Genomic DNA, 19,414 nt, shown 5'->3' with positions numbered 1-19,414 from the left:
AGAGTCTTGTAGAAAATAAACCATTGGGTATTCCTTCCAGGGGTGATCTGTGTTTCATAAGTATTATGACAATTATTTGAAGGATTATAAGTATGAGGTTAATTGATTAGGGAAGACCCTTCTTGAAAAAATGGGCATCATTCAGCGGATAGTGAAAGGATGGAATAAAAAGTAGACAACAATTTGGATACACTCATTTATTATTGTCTCCAGCTGAACTTTCTTAAGAATTGCCAGCCACTTAATCCTTCTGTTGCTATGAAATCTCTGCCATGATGGACTGCCATTAAACTGTGTATTGAAATAAACGCAATCTTCTTAAGTTGCTTGTGTCAGGACATTTTAAATTAATCAATAAAACAAAAATTATAAGTATTGTTGCTGTGGTAGTGGTGTTTTGTTGGTGGTGGTCTGTTCTGTTTTATTATGTGAAGGATGTTGGGGACAAAGATCTGGAGAGAAGAGTATTCATTGAGAGGATGACTGCAAGACAACTTAGAGAGATGCCTATTTTAAATGGTATATATATTTTGACATAATAATACAAAAACACCTAAAAGATAAATGGCATATCTCCTTCAAGATGTTAACTGTGGAAGAACTACATTCAAAGACTCTAAGTTAGTTAGAATGATGGACATTTGAAACTTTACTTGAAAAATCATCAAAAAGAACACAGAGATTACATTAATAATCAATAACATAAGGAAATCAGTTGAAAGCCTTAGTAAGAAAGACAGCAACATGGGGAATAAAAGTAGACATAAATTTTGAGATTTTGAAACAAAAATAAATGAATAAAAAATCCCACATATAAGTGTTAGAAATGAAATAATCAAAGAATGAAATAGAAATCATACTTGAGGCATCATTGATAGATTGGACTGTACAGAAGGAAAAGGTCAGGGATGGAAGACAAGGATAGTGTAAATACTGCATGTGATATGGGTAAAATATTGTAATAATCTAAACCATTAAAATTTCAAGAACTCTAAAAACATACATGCAAGTAGCAGTATATGTACTCTACAGCCTATCTTCACAAATATGTATGTATATATATATATATATAAATACACATAAGCATGCACTAAAAGTTAGTGAAAAATGAAACCATCAATCTAGAACAGAGTGTGTTAATGTTGGTACATTTCTAACATGTTCTTTCTTTGGAGAAATCCATCACCTCTTACTCTTAAGATCCATCTGGCACTTTTTCTATGTAGATATCTGAGCCTAGAGAGGAAGATTTAATGAAGACATTCCATTTAGGGCTGAATTCCTAAGAAGTGTGTCACTCTCTACATGTTGTCCAGTTGTGAGATCTGTGTCAACAAATGCATTGAAGAAAGTTGAGTGATGCTCTACTCCATGGGTATAGAAACATGTCAAAGAGAGTAATATTTATTGCTATGTTCCTTTATGTGAATTATAGAAGTAAGATTTCCCCTAAGCCATTGAATTATCTAGTTACATGTTCTTGTGCATTTTAGCAGAGTCAGGTATGAGTTCAACTCATGGGATGAGCATTAAATCTAATCAAACTGTGGCTGGTTATACCCATACCATCTGAGCCTCTATTGTACCAGTACTTCTTGCAGGCACATCAGTTTTGTTGGTTTCATGGTTTTAGATCCAGTGTTGTTTATGCTGCTTTTATCCTCTGATATTGCATACAATAACTTCCAGCACTGTGAAAGCTGTTCAGTAGGGATGAAGCTTCTCTTTTGGCACTAGCTTAATTTGTCCATATTTGATGACAAGAAAATTGTCTCTTCAACAATGGTGCTTTATCAAAAGTAACTAACAGCTTTCACAGTAGGTGTTGGTATTAGGGGTGGACTCTCTAGGACACTTATAGTCAATGACTCAACAAGAGTCAATGCATTCCTGGAACAGAGGGTTTTATTTGAAGATGTAAGATGTTCACTTGGGAGATTGTCTCTCACACTATATGGTGACTTCAGTTAAATTCCTTTCATATATCTATTTTAGGAAATTTCTATTGTAGAAGATTTATCTATGGATGGAAACGGACACTAGTATTAGCTGTCCCTTCTTATTTTAACCTGACTTCCAAGCCTCATCTCTACTTAATCCTCCTATTTTATGTTCTCCCTTTCCAGTTTGTAAGGCTGCCCTATTGACCCTTCCATAAGTGATCTCATTCTCCCTGATCCCTTACAAGATGCATAACCTCTATGGTTATTCAGATTGTAGTGCACATATTAACATCTGAAAAGCCAATCTCTACAAGAAATTAAAATTATGCAGTGTTTGTCTTTTAGTGAAGGTGCAAGTAACAGTGACGAAACAATGAAGTTATAGTGGGGGAGCAAGACAAAGGAAGAAGAAACTGGTGGGTATAAATCAGACAAGAAAATGAGGGAAAGAATATCATGTAAAATATGTGATGAAAAGTGAAAGGACATAAAAATTCAAATGTAAAATAAAAACATAGGCGTGTGAAATTAGATACCAGTAAGAATATGAATACAAATATAAAAATATTTGAAGATAAAATAAATGTTACAAAATATTAGTGAAAACAAAAGTTTTAGAAGATGAAGAAGAAAAAAACAAAGATTTATATCTGTTTCCTGGTGGGTGCTATAACATTCTAACCAGCTGTCGTTGGAACGAGAGTGCTGAATGTCATGGGATGTTGCTACTGTACTTCCTCTCAGTTACAAGCTCATTTATTTACTGCTTTTGGTAGAATATTGGCTTCCAGGTCAGGATTATATTGGCAATGTCAGGTCTGCATTTATTTTAGAACTGTCTTAACATAACTGGATCTACTCACCCACCAATGACCTTTGCTCTTTGACAGCAGGGATGTTTCTTTTTCTTATTAGAGGAATCCATATTTACACAAAATTGAACAAAGATCGAAGCCAAGTGGTATGGTGAGAGTATGTGATAGTAGAGAAGATGCCTAGGGTTTGCTCTGGAAGGGGAAAGCTGAAGGAAGGAGTAATCTACTGCTCAGATCCTGTGCATGCAAATATTGCTCAGAAGTAATAATACAGTGGATGGATGAATGACCCTATGGAAATGAGTGAGTTAAGGATGTAAGTCCAGAATGCTCAATGCTTCCTGGCAAAGCATATATGGTAATAGAGAAATGCATGGATCTTGGAGTTCTTACAGTCTCCTGTAATCCACATAGAAAAGGACTTACTATTTGCATTAGATGATGAAACCAGAAATTGCATAATTTTCCATAGCCTCAATTTCCTGCTGTTCAATCTATCCATTTTCCTCAGAGCATCATATATATATATATATATATATATATATATATATATATATATATATATATATATATATATTAACCTAATGAATTTGTATACTATCCAGACAATGCAACAAATTGTTCCTGGGTTTGAAACCTAAGACTGCACCATTATTTTCAAATCTTCCCAAAGGACCAATATCAAGGATGAGGCACCTTCTCAAGATGGTGCCTGGCTTTAGATCTCTGTGGCAGTGGTAAAAATCATATCTTATCCATTGCTGATTGGTTACATAATTCAAAGTGTGACAAAAATCAATGCCTGCCAAAGTATAGTACACACACACACACACACACACATACAGCTCAATGGAATTAAGTATTGAAAAGAGCACAGCATTTTTTCTGTATAATTGCTGATATTTTGTCGCCAAAGTCATCTGTTTACACCAAGCTTACCTGTAAATATTCATTGATGTCCTATTATATTAGTCAGGGTTCTCTAATGAAAAATACCTGATAGAATGTCTATATCCATATTAAATGGGGATACAAGCTATGGTCTAGGTAGTCCAGTCATGGCTGCCTCAAGTCACAAAGGCCAAGTATCCTATAGCAGCAGTTCATTTCATGAGAATTGATGTCTCAGCACCTCCTATGTGCAATTGATGCTAGAGCACACTTAGAAAGCTACTGGCTTTGATTCTTTATTGGACTCCGGACTTAACTGCACTTTCTATTGCTGCAGTGAAATACTATGATCAAAAAGCAAGTTGGAGAGGAAAGAAATTATTTGGCTTATATTTCAAATTAACTGTTTATCCTAGAAAGAAGTTGGAGCAGGAGATCAAGCAGTGCAGGATCCTGGAGAAAGAGCTGGGCCAGAGGTCAGGAAGAAGTGCTGGTAACTGGCTTGTTCCTCATGGCTTGCTCATCCTCCTTTCCTATAGAACTCAGGACCGCCAGACAAGGGATAATATCACTCACAATAGACTGGGTCCTCTGACATCAATCACAAATTAAGAAAATGCCTTTTTCCCTCTTGTATTAATAGATTTTCTATTCATTTTACATTCCAACCACAGATGCAACTCTCTTCCCTACTCCTGCCCCACCCCCAGTGTCCCCCTTCTACCCACCCCACATTTCCACTTCCTGATACATTCAGTTGAGGCAGATCCAAGCCATTATCCCTGCAACAAGCCTGTGTAAGGTATCCTACCATAGGCACTGGGCTCCAAAAAGCTCTCACATGCACCAGTGACAGATCCTGATCCCACTGCCAGTGGTCACGTAAGCAGGTCAAGCTGGTTATCCCCCATCAATCATTAATTAAGAATATGCTTAACAGGCTTGCCTACAAGCTGATCTTATGGAGGCATTTTGCTAATTGAGTTTCCCTCTCTGAGATGACTTCAGTGTGTGTCAAGTTGACATAAAACTATCCAGTACAACTCTCAAGAAGTAGGTTTTAATAATGTAAAGCAATACTTCATGATGTCATGGGATATTCAAACTTGCCGGTGAGTAGGAGAGCAAGCAGGAAAAAAGAAAAAGCTTCTTTCTCCCTTTCCCATTAAGTGGGATGCCACAACAAGGTGTGACCCAGTCCTAAATGGGTTTTTCAAGTTATCCAATAAAGAAAATATCTCCTTCAAATACACAGTTGCATGGTATGGTTTTCATCGACAACAGGAAAGGTCAAGTTGACATCCATGATCAGCCACCAGCACCCATCTGAACTTGGAGATCCAGTCTGAGGATTAGCTCATTTATTAGTCAAAAGGATACAAGTGTCTGTTGCATGGAGTAGTGTTAGACCTGTGGACTATTTTGTTTACTCTCTGTACTTGTCTGTGTCTTTGTGTTCTTTAGCAGTCCTGTCACATGTTCCCTATACTCCTGCATTGCTGCTCTCCTTCAAGCTTTGGAATACAGACACCCATTTGTTAACCAGGCTGATGATTTTTATTTGTGCTATGGAGGAATCACCAGTTTCACCGTCTGACCTAGGAATCCCAAACAATTCTAGATACTTTGAAACCTAGAGAGGTCTCATTTGGATTTAGATGTTGAATAAAACATTAGAATAAATAAAATCCCCCAATGACCTGGGACAGGAAAATTGCATATCATGCACAAATTCATGGTGATGAACCACAACTGGGATAGAAAGAATGTCTAAAATTATGTGATTCCCAATCAGCAGCCTTGGATCAGAGATATTGACTGAGATTGCAGTAATGGAGAGAAAGACACGAAGAATTTCTTCACTATACCAAGTAGAGGAATACTTGGTGTCATAGCCAGTAAACAAATTTCATTGGATAAATGAAATTATGACATGATAGGAATAGTAGGCTAGGGAAAAATAATGGAAGAAAACAGTTGAGATTAATAGGGAACACATTCTCACATTACAAAGTTGGAACTGTAGAGTAGTAAAGCATAAAAGAAATAAGGAAGGGTGACAACGGTGAGCTAATAAAATTGGAAAGTAGTTTAAATACGAAAACAGTTCTGTGGGACCCAGAAACTTCCAACTTTCCTCTCAGAGTTATTCCAAAGAGGCTCTATTTCATAGGAACACACCAGGGGTTATCTGGACTTCACACTTTAAGTACAGAAACACTTCTGTCCTTAGATGGTCCCCTTACACAGTGTGGCAAGAAGCAGTGCACTAGTAGGAAAACTGAAAGTTCTGTGTTCATGTTCTTCCAGGAAGAGAAGAAATGCCAACGTAAAATGAGTGGGCAGCTTGTTCCATTGGGAACTCTGAGTTCATTGTCAGCAGATCATTTAGCTGCCAACTGCAGCCAGTCTCACATGCTCTAATAATTTCCATGACTTCCTATGGCCTTGAGACAGCATGCCAGTTTTAGATCATTTCTGAGGTGAAAAAGAATCCATTCAAATCAATCCGTTCTGAATTTCTTCCACCAATATGATTGCAAAAAATTAAATTATTAGGATAGTCTGAAATATTTGACATGGTAATAAGAGAGACCTTCCACTTAGGAAGGACCTAGGGAGAAATAAATGAAAAACAGGATGCAGATATGACAACTCTGAGTGGTTGTTTGGAAGGGTGACGCTTACCCAGCCCTGCCAGTAACAGGACCACAATATATGCTATGAAGCCCATGTTGGTATTTCGTGCAGTTTCTTCTCATTTCCAGTTCCTCCACCTCCACTCAATATGGTCCTTCTAATCCAATTGCCCCAATTGTTGCTAAGTTTCTCCTCCATTACTATGTAACTGCAGAACCATCAATAGTTTTCAGAGAACTCACCTCCAACTTATATTTCCTACATCTGGTGTCAGTGGAGAGAAAAACGTGATAGGAAGGAGCCTCCAACTGGGTCTTCTAAATAGCCACAAACTCACACACCATTAGGTAGTGCCCATCTATGGCTTGTTTGTACCCTGATAAAATGGAAACTGAGTCTTAAGGATGTTTTAAAATAAAACAGAAAATAAAAATCATTATTGACTGAGCACAACATTGTACATTTGTTACATTAAATAACCATAAACTTCCCTTTTATACCTGTACCTCGTTTCCTTGATCAGAAATCAAGTTGAACATATTTCAGAGCCTTACTACTCCTAAAAACGTGTATACACTTCCAGCAAGTGTGTTTATTCTAACATATTGGGTAGTTTTGTTTAATATAGATATTCAGGGCTACATTGATGAGACTTAGGATCCTCATAGTCTATATCTACAGTCTTGTTTGTATGCTGTCCATGTTCCTAGGTGGCCTTAATGTGAGTTAGGCATAAGAGGCAATATCTTGAAATTGAGATCAAAGTGGAGCACTGTGTTCATGTAGCTTTTTACTCCACTAACAAAGTAAGGTATTTCCTACTCAACCCTCACCCAATCCCTTCTACCATGTCTGAAATCCATAAGCCTGGTTAGGAAGCAGAGTAGATTTTGGGTGAACATAGACCCATAGAAGAATCTTTCAAGCACTATTGAAAATAAAATAAAATATAAAATAGGAAGAAGAATGTGCTCTGAAAGGAAAGAGAGTACTGTTCACTGTTAGTTGCAAAGAGAATTCCCCTTAATGAGGAGTGTTCACTAAACTTACCAGTGGGCACAAGGAAAAAATGTATTCTTAGGAGGTTTACTCCACTATAGGGACATCAGAAACATTCCACTCTGTAGTCACAGAATAATAGGAACCAAACTCAGTGATCAGAGGAAGGGGTTCAGAGATCTGTTATGAAAAAGTCACTTCTCCCAGAGATGCAAATTCTTCATATCTGAAAATGAGTTAACAGAATCTGTTATCTGTGTCTTTCATGAGATCGGGGAAGAATGGTACAAGAGCAAGGTGACCAGAATGCTCATGCCAGAACATCTCAGTCTGGAGTCTGCCTACCATGCTTGACCTTTATAGTAGTTGTTGTTTAAACTTAAAAACCTTAATCCCACTATGTAAAGACCAGTTAATCATCTCTGAAATGAAGAATGGATTTCACTAGACATGGGGTCAGGGAGGGAGATGACACTGTAGCAGGTGGTCTGGTACAGAGCTGAAGATGAGCCTGGAGGTTTGGTATAGCAGGAGAGCTGTATGAGGCCAAGGGTATTGGAGGAGAGGTGAAGATCCAAACTTGCGCCATTTGCTTCTGTGGCAGAAGTGGCCTGCAGGTAGGTGGGGGATATCTGCTGGAGTCCGGGCATGGGATACAGCAATGAGACTCCAAGAGGAAATTAGGAGGGGAAATCTACTTGATCCAGTGCAGAAGGGACAGAGGGGAAGGGGGGCTATAGTAGATGGTCTGCTACAGAGGCAGGGATGAGGCTCAAGGATCAGATTTAAAGGAGAGGAAGGAGAGGTGAAGATCTGAGGTAGCTTATCAACTTTCCTGGCCAGAGTGAATTTCTGAGTTTTTTCATATTGAGTTTTATTTCATTTGGCTTTTCTTCAGAGATTCTCCCCCTTCATTAAATTTTGGCTTCATACTTTGATTTTCTTTCCCTTTATTCAACTGTTTGTGTTTTCATGATCTTCATGGTAGCAGTTGTTCATTTCCTATTTAAACTCCTTGACCATGTTTGTTGTTGTTATTCTGAAACCATTGTCTCTTGCATTAGCTCATTTAGTTTTCTGGAGAAACATTACTATGATAGTTTCAACATGTGGCTGAGCATACTGTCTTGTTTATTCATGCTTGTGTTTTTGTGATGGGACCTATGCAACCAGAGTCAGAATATAACCATGTTTCCTGGTATGCAGACCTTGTGTCCCTTTTGCTGAGTATTGGAATCTCTGTTTCCTGTTACCCTAACTGATCAGGTTATAGAGTAACTGTATGTGGCTTAGGGTTCAGTGTTGAGGCAACTCAGTGTTGATGTTCAAATATCGTATCAGAAGTAGTTCCAGCTCAGCTTTAGCTAGATGAAATTTCTAAGCCCAGGAACTGACCTTCTTTAGAAGTTAGAAGATTCAGATAATCTTTAGGGGAGGTACACAGTACTCATACTTAAGCATTGCAAGTCTATGGAGTTGGCGAAGATATCTAAATTCCTACCTTAATGGTGACAGGCAGAGGACAGTGAGTTAAGACAGATGTGGGGCATGTTTCCTGAGCCAGGTCACAGGAGTGGATGGAGTTGACAGTATAAAGTCTGCAGCCCTTGCCTGGAGAGGGTGGCCCTTCAGGCATAAGAATGTATAGAGTTGCCAAGATGTCTACATAAAGACGAGGCCAAGGTTTTAGGCCTGTATGGACAAATGGTTGGAGTTGGTGGTGGGAACCTATTATTTCTACTTAGAAATATGTCCAATGGCACTTGTCAGGATGTAAAGAATTTGGTATTGTGAGTCTGGTGTCCCTACATAGAAGGAAGTGGAATAGGGTCCCAGATGATAAGAAGACTTAGAGCATGCATGAGGGGGTGGGGGCATAATAAAAAGGGATAACCAATACTAAAGACATTTCAAAATGTCACATGGATGCTTACTATTGTAAAAGCTTCTTAAAATATTAGTACATATACATAAATAGAGTTAATAATTGAGTTATCCTGTAACAATGTAAAAATGCTCCTACTAGAAACCACAAACTAGAAATAAAAAGCCCATTGTCTGGAAACGGTTAAATCTTTTGGAATTGTTGTCCACCAAGGTCCCATATAACCCCAAAGAGTACAGTTTATTGTGATTACTTTTGCTTACTTTCCAGAACTTGTTGATACAGTCCCATTGCTCAAGACACCACATAGAGGTGTTATAAAACATGAAGAAAGTAAACTAGTACTGATATGGAAACTTCATTTCTACAGGCTAGATATCATAATGTTGTGAGGTGCCATTTACACTGTCAGAGAAGGATAGTAGTCACTAGTCTTACCCAGCTTGAATGTTGTGATGTACACTAATGATTGGCCTGTGATTACATGGCCATAAGAGCAATCGTAGTACAAACATCATGGGAGTAACCAACCATTTTCTGACTGGATTTTAGGCCCACTACACAAGCTGAAATTCATAACTAGCATCACTGTTAGGACCAAGAACCTATGGCCAGAAATGTCACTGGCCCTTTGGGCAGAAGCTACTACTATTACTTTGCTAATTGAGCATAGAATTCAACGGACTATTAATGACTTGTTATTATACTTGTAGAAGAGTGATTTTTGAACCTTTATCCAAAAATATTTTTCACTAGATGGTGATAAAAGGGGCCTCACAATGGTCAAGATGCCAAAAATGAAAAGCTTCTGAGTGTATAGCCCTAAGTAGTCTATCTACATCATACAACTTTGTCATAAGGATCAGGGACAATTGCAAAAGAAGGTGTAAGAGCCAGGGGTTGTAGATGATGATAAGGAAAGAGTGTCTTCTGTATACAAAAGGGTAACAGCATGTATAAATGCATAGTGATTATGAACAAGAGCCATGAACACTTAAGGCTGACCAAACCCAGCAGGGATCTGGTAGGTAGGCATGGAGATCCACATCCAGCTGAGGAGTAATTGACAATGGATGGCTGTTGGGAAAGGTGGAGTCATTTTTTGTTTTCTGAGAGTGTAAGCCATGTTCCAGGGAAAAACACACATCCAAGAACACAGAGGTGGCACAAATAGGATTTGATGTGTCTGAAAAGAAAAAGAAAAGGACACATGCTGGATAGGTAGCAAAGATGGGGAGATCTGGGAGGAATGGAGAGTATCAATATAGTCAAAATATAATGCATGAAATTCTTAAAGAACAAAATTGTTTAAATGAGAGAATAAGCCTGAAAGTAAAACAGGAAACAGCATTTCTTGATGGTTTATGCTTTTAAAGTCTTGCTTGAGTTGTTCCCCTGATATCTCTCAATGATATCCTCTACCTTGAAGTGTAAGCCACTAAATTACTGCTGGTCAGAGAGTTTTATTGCAGGCATAGAAAGGAAACCAAGAGAAAGACAAAATAGTGCACTGTATTCCCCAAGAAGAAGCTTTGGTGGTGCCTTGAACATTGTGGGAAATCAGGAAAGTGTTAAATCAGAAAGAATGCAATGAGCAAGAACTCTCTAGAAGTAGAGAGATTTCAAGGAAGGCTGTGACTGGGGAATATTTTCAGGAAGTGCATGGAAGCAGGCATGGGTGTTTGTTGGTGAGGGTAGGCTTGAAAGATGTCAAAGATGAAGTAGGATAGGCTCTTCCAGCATCTGAGACCACCCAGTAGGAAGAGAAAAGAGGCTAGTGTGGGCATGCAAATAGCTAAGCAATTATGACAATAAGTAGTTCTATCATCCTCTGGGTGTGGGATAGGGTATGTGAACAACCTTCTCTGAACCGTTGCTTTGTAGCTGTGGCACTAGAATACCACTACAGAAGGAACTGAAATAAATGTGAGCATGTCTATGGGAATTCTCAAGACAGTACATGCACATTAGTATTATTGTGTGAGATGAACAGAAAGCAGATTGCTCAGAGATGTGAGTGGTTTAGATCCAAAACTTCTATAGAAACATAAGTGGGAATTGGGGATGTCAAGTGAGACATTATCTAAATAGGACACCCACTCCTAGGATGGAGTAGAGTTGCATTGGCATGAACATTTTTAGGTAGAGAGCCTGCTCTGTTGATGCAACCTATGGTCTTAGCATTCAGCAGTGTGAAGCAAGAAAATCACAAGTTAAGGCCTGCTAGGATTACAGAGCAAGACTTTGCCTCAAAGATTTAAAAATGAATATGAGGCAGGGAATTCAGAAGCCAAGGTTATTAATCATTGCTAAGGTTTATATTGGGTACAAAGAGATTCTGCCATAGTGAAAGAAATCAGTAGTATTGTCTACCACAAAAATGTATGCATACTTTAGAACTTTAATTACCCTTGATGTACTCAGGAAGAAAACTCTTCAGCTCCACTCTTCAGACATGACATTTCTTGAAACAGTAAAATGAAATAAACTCCGTATTATGGTTCCACTGGAATTATTGCTGTGTTTCAAATGTTGCTGATGATTGTTTCATGAGGCCCCTTTTGAGTCCAGGAGGACTTTCAGTGGAGAATGTCTGCCTGATGTCAAAGCCCTCAGGTAAGAGCTTGCCTCCCAGAGCTAAGGACTAGAGACAGAGAAACAGGTAGTGATCACAAATGCACTTTATTGACACAGGGACTGAGGAGAGATTGGGGATCTCTAGTTGGCAGCAATTGTGTCCTTAATCCAGCTCACATAGTTGCAGACTTTGGTGTACACACCAGGGAGGTTCTTCTGGGCACAGCCATAGCCCCAGGAGACAACGCCCTGAAGTTGTCCATTGCAGACCACAGGGCCACCAGAGTCACCCTGCAATGGAGAAATACAGTGTTTAAAGCAGCAACATGAAGAAAAAGGTCACATCTACTCTTACATTAAGACCCATTCTAGTCACCTCCTGACTGCATTTGTTTTTCATTGAAAAACATCCTCTGATCTTACTAATGAGATGAAAGGACATCCAAAATAGAGATCACTTTTCCTGATCCCAGTGCATGATCCTTCTAGTCTCATTCTATTGAATGTTCAAATTTCACTTCCAGGAGAAGAGGTGTTCCATATGCAAAGGGGGCCACTCACCTGGCAAGAATCCTTGCCTCCCTCAAGGAAGCCAGCACAGACCATGTTGTTGGTGATTTTCCCAGGGTAGGAGGCTTCACAGGTAGCCTGAGAAAGCAGTGGGGCATCCAGGCACTGGAGCAGGTCTGGGTTATTCACTTTGAAAACAAGTAGTGATCAAAGAAGAAATAGGTATTAGAGCACCCTAAGTATCAATAATTTATCCCTGAACACCATGGCTAACTGCCAGAGAAATCATTAAGAGTATAAATTCCAGCAAAGAATGACAGGTTTCTAAAACTGTAAAATGACCATTGTTGATCCTGTTTTCAGCATAATAACACAGTGTATATTTGTCCTCTTTAGGTTACAGGGAGTGAACTTCATGGTATTTTGTAGCCCTTTGCTACCAGGTACACTCTTCTCATAGTTGGTATTTCAAACATATTTGGAAGGTGAAAGCAAAGAAGTTCAAATCCAGAGACATGTCTGGTTTTGGAAAACATGGGGAGGAAGGGATGGAGTAGGTAAATGCCATACTTACCACCTGTACTGAGGGTGTTGCCCCAGCCAGAGATGAGGCACCGAGTGCCAGCAGGTGCACAGGAGGTGGGCAGAGCTACAGTGGCCACTCTGGCACTGAGGGTCACAGGAGAAGATAGCTTGATCAGCATGATGTCATTGTCCAGGGTCCTCGAATTGAACTTGGGGTGCCTGATGCTTTTGGCAGCATTGACAAACTGTTCATTGCCCTCAAGGACATTGATGTTGTGCTCTCCCAGTCTCACTTGGATGCGGCTGTTGGAAAGAAAAGACATGGTTGAGATTTTCAACACACTGCCAAAAACACACTACAGGTTCTAAAACTTCATGTTCAGGGGTAACTCAAAGGAGAAGCTCTTCTGTGATAGACAATTTCTGGTTAGGCACCCTGGCCCTTTAATCTACAGAGGTTGTTGGTATATAGGGCATAAAATAAAGGAGTGCAGTTTGGGCTGATTTTTGTACTGCCATACCACAGATCCTGATACATCCAGAAATGAGGACCCAAGTTGACATTTGATGTACATCTCACCTTCTGAGTGTTTGTTTAATACAGTAAGAACTATGACAAATATTTCTTGCTTTGCTAAAAACTATTACTATGTAGAACCTAATCCTGTGGAGACCAAAGAGTTGTGCCAGGACCCACACCAGTGTGACATAGGATGCTGAGAGAAGTTTACATTCTTGCTTCTGACTCCAGAAAAACTTAGCCAGAATCTAGCCCTGGATTTAGTGTCTCAAGAAACCTTATCATTATGACACCTACTGAGGACTGAGAGCACACAGTAGAGACTGCATTGATTTAACCAATAGTTAGCTGTATTTCTGAAAACCTGGTGTTTATTATTATTTTTAACTATTGTTCCTTATACCAAGTTCTTGTCTGATATTCTCACTGGTGTCTATGATAACAAGATCAATTCTTTAGGGTTTAATGGCCCATAATCCTTGCTATATTATGGATTTCTTTGGGGAAGTGAGAGGGTTTCTCTTCTGCATCTAATTTCAATCTTGCTCATGATATTGAGCTGCTTCCACCAGTTCTTTTCTTGCCCAAGTGCTATGTTCTAATCATGTCCCAGCCCATGTGTTCTATATCCAGTGTCCTATCACTTACCTCTTATAGCAGTGAGCTGCAGATACCACCCATTGGTCATTGATGAGGGAACCTCCACAAAAATGGTACCCAGAGTTCAGAGACACCTGGTAGGGCACAGAACTCTCCCGGCAAGTGTATCCTCCAACGATCTTGTCATCATCGTCAACAGGAAAAGCAACTTGAATGGAGATAGGAAATGAGAATAAACCAATTTATCAAAGTGCTAGATGTGAAGTCATTGCTCAATGGTCGCTTAAACTTTTAGGATTTCTTAGTGAGCAGAATGAGTATAGGAAAACTGGGATCACTGTGCACAATAGGCAACATGAATTGTAGAGCTTCCCAGTATTAGGTTCTGCAGGACAGATAGGTAGTTCCTACAGGGCTCAGATCTCTTCTGATCATCAAGGTTGGACCAACAAGAACTACCTAAGCACACACTTATTGGGATCCCATTAGAGGCTAGGTTTGCCCACGGCCTGCTTTTTTTTTTTTTACATCTATTTCTTGTTTGTGCCACCTGCATGCTGCCTTTTGGGAGTTTCAGGATGATTTGACCTAGGCCAGCTTCCCACAGAAATAAACTCTGTAGACTGAGTCCAGAATAGAAAGCAATTCCCAGCCAACTCAGACATAGCAAAGGGAGGGGTCAGCAACTGGCCGACGTAACAGCACTTGTTAACTTTCAATGCATGACTGGTAAGATTAAGTTCATTTGGGGACTTTAAAACTCCATAAACAGACAAGACACAGGACACATATTGTCAAATCTTGGGCAAAAATAAGTTTTTCATGTCTTCATGTACACTTTTCTTTAAAAATGCCTATGGAAGAATTATCACAGAGTTGTTGAGCCAAGGAGTGGCCATGCTTGCTCTTTTCACGGAACCTCTGCCATGCCTACCTTTCAACATTCCCTGCTTTTGGTACCAATTACAAAGAAGACTGTTGCTGAGTGCCAATTAAAAGGGAGGTGAGAAAGACAAAGAAGCAGAGCCCAGGAAAATGGGGAGAAGATTTGTGAAGCTGGTGAGACTTTCAGTAGATAGAGATACGGCATTAGTACAGTTCATATGTTCTAGTTAATGGGATGGAAAGAGCTTGGAGAAAGTCATGGAACTCACCAGCAGCTCCCACAAGGGCCAGGATCAGGAGAGCTCTCATGGTGGCAGAAGGTAGTGAGCATGGGAAGAGAGCCTGAATTTATAGCTCCCTAGGAGAGATAGGAGAGTGGCGGGGTCATTGTCCTCCTGCACAAACATAACTGCACGTTTCTCTTTCCCAGAGTCTTGCATCAGCTTCGCTGTTTGGACACCCTTGTCACTAGGAGACTTACAGGTGACAAGGAAACTTGTTTTCTCAGGCCAGAGAGTGAGAACCAATGATTGTTAAGGTGTCACTGGCATAGATCAATTAGAGGACATCAAGCCCTTGTCCATACAGTGGGATTCCTAATGTTAGGGGATGAATTAGGAAGAAATAATAGCATCTGGGATCCTTAGAAATCCTCTGACTTTGTGGATGTTAATTGAAGAAACTTTGAGGATGGCCTGGTTTTGGTCGCTAGTGGGGCTGTTTGGAAACCACCTGGTAGCAAATCAGTATTGTCCATGTGTTTTTCCTGAGAAGCCAAACAATCTACTGAATAGGAAGATGAAATTAAAGGGCTCTGAGCTCTGCAAAATGATGGGCTGGGCGGTGGTGGCACATGCCTTTAATCCCAGCACTCGGGAGGCAGAGGCAGGCAGATATCTGTGAGTTTAAGGACAGCCTGGGCTACAGAGTGAATTTTAGGACAGGCTCCAAAGCTACACAGAGAAACCCTGTCTCAAAAAACCAAAAAAAAAAAAAAGAACTAGAATAATGAAAAAAGCAGAAGGTGAGGAGTTCCTAACAAGTTTGGGCTTTCTTTTCTAACCCGACTCATTGGTTCTGGGTGTCTTGAAGAGGATGGATGTAAGTTTTGTATGATCTTATTTGATACATTACAGGAGTGGAATACTCCCACCAAAATTGTGGTCATTTTTTCCTTTACAGTTTGCTAGCATTGTGTGTCTTTTTAAGAGTCATCCAGGCTCCAAAAAAGTGCATTAATTATAAATGCCCTATATTCTAGAAAGATGCCTCCTAACCTAAGAGTGTACATGATGTTTTAGATATTAGAAAACATTTGGATGGAGTCTGGGCTCTGATCAGAGAATTGGCTGTGTATAGATATGGGGGGATTTGTGAAAGTTCTCTTTCCCTCTTGGCCTCTTGACCACCAGGTCTACTGGGGAAAGAGGCAAAAGGGGTGACAGAAAGCTTTGTACTTGGCCCATGAGCTGGAAGAGAGAGGCCTCCGGGCGGGAGACTGATTTCAGTGAATCAGCTCAACTTTATTCCTAAGTATAGGGAATCTATAAGATTGGGGAGCCTAGGGACAAATCTTAATTTGCATTAAGTGTCACATTCCTATCACAAGGCTTAGTATGTGGCAGTAGGGTCCTATAGCAGAGCTCCTCAGCACAAGTCCTTTTAGCAGGGATCTGTGCCAAGGGTCAAGCTAAAGAAGAAGCAGGAATCTAGTTTAGAGTCAGGCTTTTGGTTCAAAGGCAGCTTTCAGATAAGGTCAGTCCTTGAGGCCCAGGGACATTCTCCAGATAAGTATAGGTAGAGAGCAGGAAACTATTGCCAAGCTTAGAGAAAACATGCTAGGCTTATGGCAGTCAGCAACCCCTAACTGGTCAGCAGTGTATTCTAATGGGAATTCTGTAATTCTCTATTTTGTAGGTAGCCAGAGTTCTAGCTAGACCCAGCCCTCAATTAATAAGGTAAAACCTGGCCAGAGGAGCTCATTGACTGATGATGTGTCAATGTGAATCTAATCACATAGTCAGTTGCAGGAGCCTTGCTTATCAATTGCTTATCTTTGATTTTCTCCACTCCAAACGTAGGCCTAGGGAGATGTAAGTTGGAGTTGAGATTATATATCAATTTTCAGAAACATATTTAATGTTCTAGAGATGCTAAATGGAAGTGGAAAACTTGGCTTTAATTGTGGCAATTGTGTTGGTGATGGTAAGATGACTGGAGATTGGAAAATGTAGAATGAACTACCAGAAGGCCAACATTGTTTTCATAGGCTATGCTGTGGCTCTGTTCCTAGTATTGTTAGACCAGCTTTACAACAAAGTACCTCTACTAAATGCTCTCATTTCTGTATCCTACATCCAATCTAAAGGCTTTTGAGCACAAGCCTAAGTGGAAGATCTGTCCTACTGAACAATGTCTGACAGATTTTAGAAGTTCTCACAAGTTTACTTTTCACAAATGTTTTAGTATGAAGTATTCAGAAAGGATGGATTCACAAGAATTCATTTTTACCCAAGAAATTAATCTAAAACCAACATGCTTCCCAAAGTTTCATGAAAACATGTAATTTGTCAGAGTGTGAGATTTGCTGCAGGTGACTGTCAAATACGAGGTCATCATGGAACAAATTACACATCCACTGCCTCTTGGAAGCACTGGTCTCCTGACATATTATGAACACAGAATTTGCATTCCACTCTGTATTTTGCCTGAGACTTATCCTTGTCATGGTTGCATGCCAAACACATATGCACATACTCTGTGTTCACAGCTAGATTATAGTATTGAAGGATTTCACTATGTGTGGTCTGGAATTTTCCACAATGTAATTAGCATGCTGCTTGCTGGGGCTGGTTTGAGGGAATACTCCTGGAGAGGTGAGACATTTACTTTAGTGTCTCCACATTTCCTTGTACCCTGACACATGGCCCACAGTGAAGAAATTAGCAACATATAAGAAATGAATTTGGCTAAATAGAGTTTCAGATTGGTCCTTAATACTCTATGTAAAAGGAACCATCTGAGGACTTAAGCATTTCTGTAGCTCAAACTTGAAGATCAGCATTCACTTGATACACTGTCTTAGAGAGGAATCTTTCTGTTGTCTCCTTAGCGTGAAAGGCAGATGTTTTTAGCTTATACATCATTGTCTTCATTTTCAGGTCTTCTCCAAATTCCTTAGCTCCTTCTTGAGCCCCAGGTCCATATACTACTCTATAGATGCTTATGTACCTCCAGGCTCTCTTCCTTTCAGATCTCAGCTCCTTTCCTCCATCATTTTTCTCCTCTGCAATAGAATTTTGCTTTATCTAAAGAAGTTTTTTTTCCTGAATATGTTGTCCTACATTCACTAACTTTGGATAGTAAAGAGTGCTTTATGTTATCAAACACACACACACACACACACACACACACACACACACACACACACACACACTCAAATTCTGAAGTTTTAGACAGAGGCTTAGGGTCCTAAGTTAGCTGTGGGTTATCAGCTTATTGGACTAGATCATCTGCTTTCTGCACTACCTCTCATCAGTCATTTGAGTTTATAAATCACATGAAAGCTTCATGCCCAGAGAAATGTCATTTGCGCATTATATTCGTTCTTACGTTTCATTCACTGCAGTAAAGTAAATAGAGAATTCTCTAGTGGTAGTAGATTTAAAATATTAAGGATAGATTGATGTTTCAGAAATGACAGTGTATTAGAATTTTTCCCCATGGCACACATACATAAGAAGAGTCAGGGTAATAAAGAAGAGCCCCTGTGAAAATATCAGTGTCCCATTGTGGTGGTATTGTGTTCCCAAAATATTGTGTGTTCCCTGAAATAAACATATCTGGGGTCAGAGAACAGACAGCCACTAGAACAAAGCCAAAACTGGTGGCTAGAAAATGGGAAGAGTAAGCTATAGCAGAAGTTGGGCGGTGGTGGTACACACCTTTAATCCCAGCACTTGGGAGGCAGAGCCAGGTGGGTCTGTGAGTTCAAGGCCACTTTAGAAACAGCTAAACATGGTGACCCACACCTTTAATCCCAGAAACCCAACCTTTAATCCCAAGGAGTGGGGGCAGAAAGAGAAAAGTATATAAGGCTTGAGGACCAGGAATTAGAAGAGAGAAAAGCATGTATTTAGTTAAGCATTTGGCTGGAGAAGCGTTCAGGCTTTGGAGCAACACAGTTCAGCTGAGAACCACTGGGATGAGGACTCAGAAGCTTCCAGTCTGGAGAAAACAAAACCAGCTGAGGGACTGGCAAGGTGAGGAAACTGTGGCTTGTTCTGTGTCTCTGATCTTCCAGCATTCACCCCAATAACTGGCCTCGGGTTTGAGTTTTATTAACAAGTACCTTTAAAATTCCTACTACATCCCATCTCTGAGAACGTACAGCCAGACTCTATCTTGAGGAGAGGCCTACTGACTAAGAGTGAGTGATTTTAAGATTTTGAAAACAAAGAAAAGTATCATCAGCTAGCCTGGTGATGCTTTGCTGAACATTTGGCATAGAAGATTGCCTTGGGAGTCAGAGAAGGTCAGGGTCTGGTGTCCTTCCATGGTGAGCACCTTATGCAGTAAGAAACTGGGGCTTTGGAAAGTGACTCAGTGTGAGGCCTTGAAATGT

General features: G+C 39.9%; 1 protein-coding gene and 1 gene segment (V, D, J or C); one reads left to right on the top strand and one right to left on the bottom strand.

Moving 5' to 3' along the window:
• Nucleotides 1–19,414, top strand: part of LOC118579709 — a 506,004-nt gene that overhangs the window by 415,436 nt on the left and 71,154 nt on the right.
• LOC118579710 (anionic trypsin-2) lies at nucleotides 11,892–15,111 on the bottom strand. 3 transcript variants are annotated; one of them, XM_036181276.1, is made up of 5 exons: nucleotides 15,060–15,111; nucleotides 13,954–14,113; nucleotides 12,835–13,127; nucleotides 12,312–12,448; nucleotides 11,892–12,041 (listed from the first exon to the last, which is right to left on the bottom strand). In XM_036181276.1, the coding sequence occupies exons 1-5, from the start codon at nucleotides 15,097–15,099 to the stop codon at nucleotides 11,892–11,894; spliced, it is 780 nt and encodes a 259-aa protein (XP_036037169.1). In that variant the 5' UTR covers nucleotides 15,100–15,111. The 3 variants fall into 3 exon arrangements, with proteins under 3 accessions (XP_036037169.1, XP_036037171.1, XP_036037170.1); XM_036181278.1 differs by having other exon boundaries at nucleotides 12,826–13,088; XM_036181277.1 differs by having other exon boundaries at nucleotides 12,835–13,088.

Source organism: Onychomys torridus, chromosome 3 (assembly GCF_903995425.1).
Source record: "Onychomys torridus chromosome 3, mOncTor1.1, whole genome shotgun sequence".
NCBI classification, from domain to species: domain Eukaryota; kingdom Metazoa; phylum Chordata; class Mammalia; order Rodentia; family Cricetidae; genus Onychomys; species Onychomys torridus.
The sequence above is the reverse complement of the archived record's forward strand: the minus strand, read 5'-3'. Positions and strand labels throughout refer to the sequence as shown.

Coding starts and splice junctions, on each gene's coding strand:
- LOC118579710 (XM_036181276.1), bottom strand. CDS start 15,099: ATGAGAGCTCTCCTGATCCTGGCCCTTGTGGGAGCTGCTG. Junction 13,128..13,953: donor GCAGCTCACTGCTATAAGAG/GTAAGTGATAGG, acceptor TGTTTTTGGCAG/TGTGTTGAAAATCTCAACCA. Junction 12,449..12,834: donor CAACACCCTCAGTACAGGTG/GTAAGTATGGCA, acceptor TTGTTTTCAAAG/TGAATAACCCAGACCTGCTC.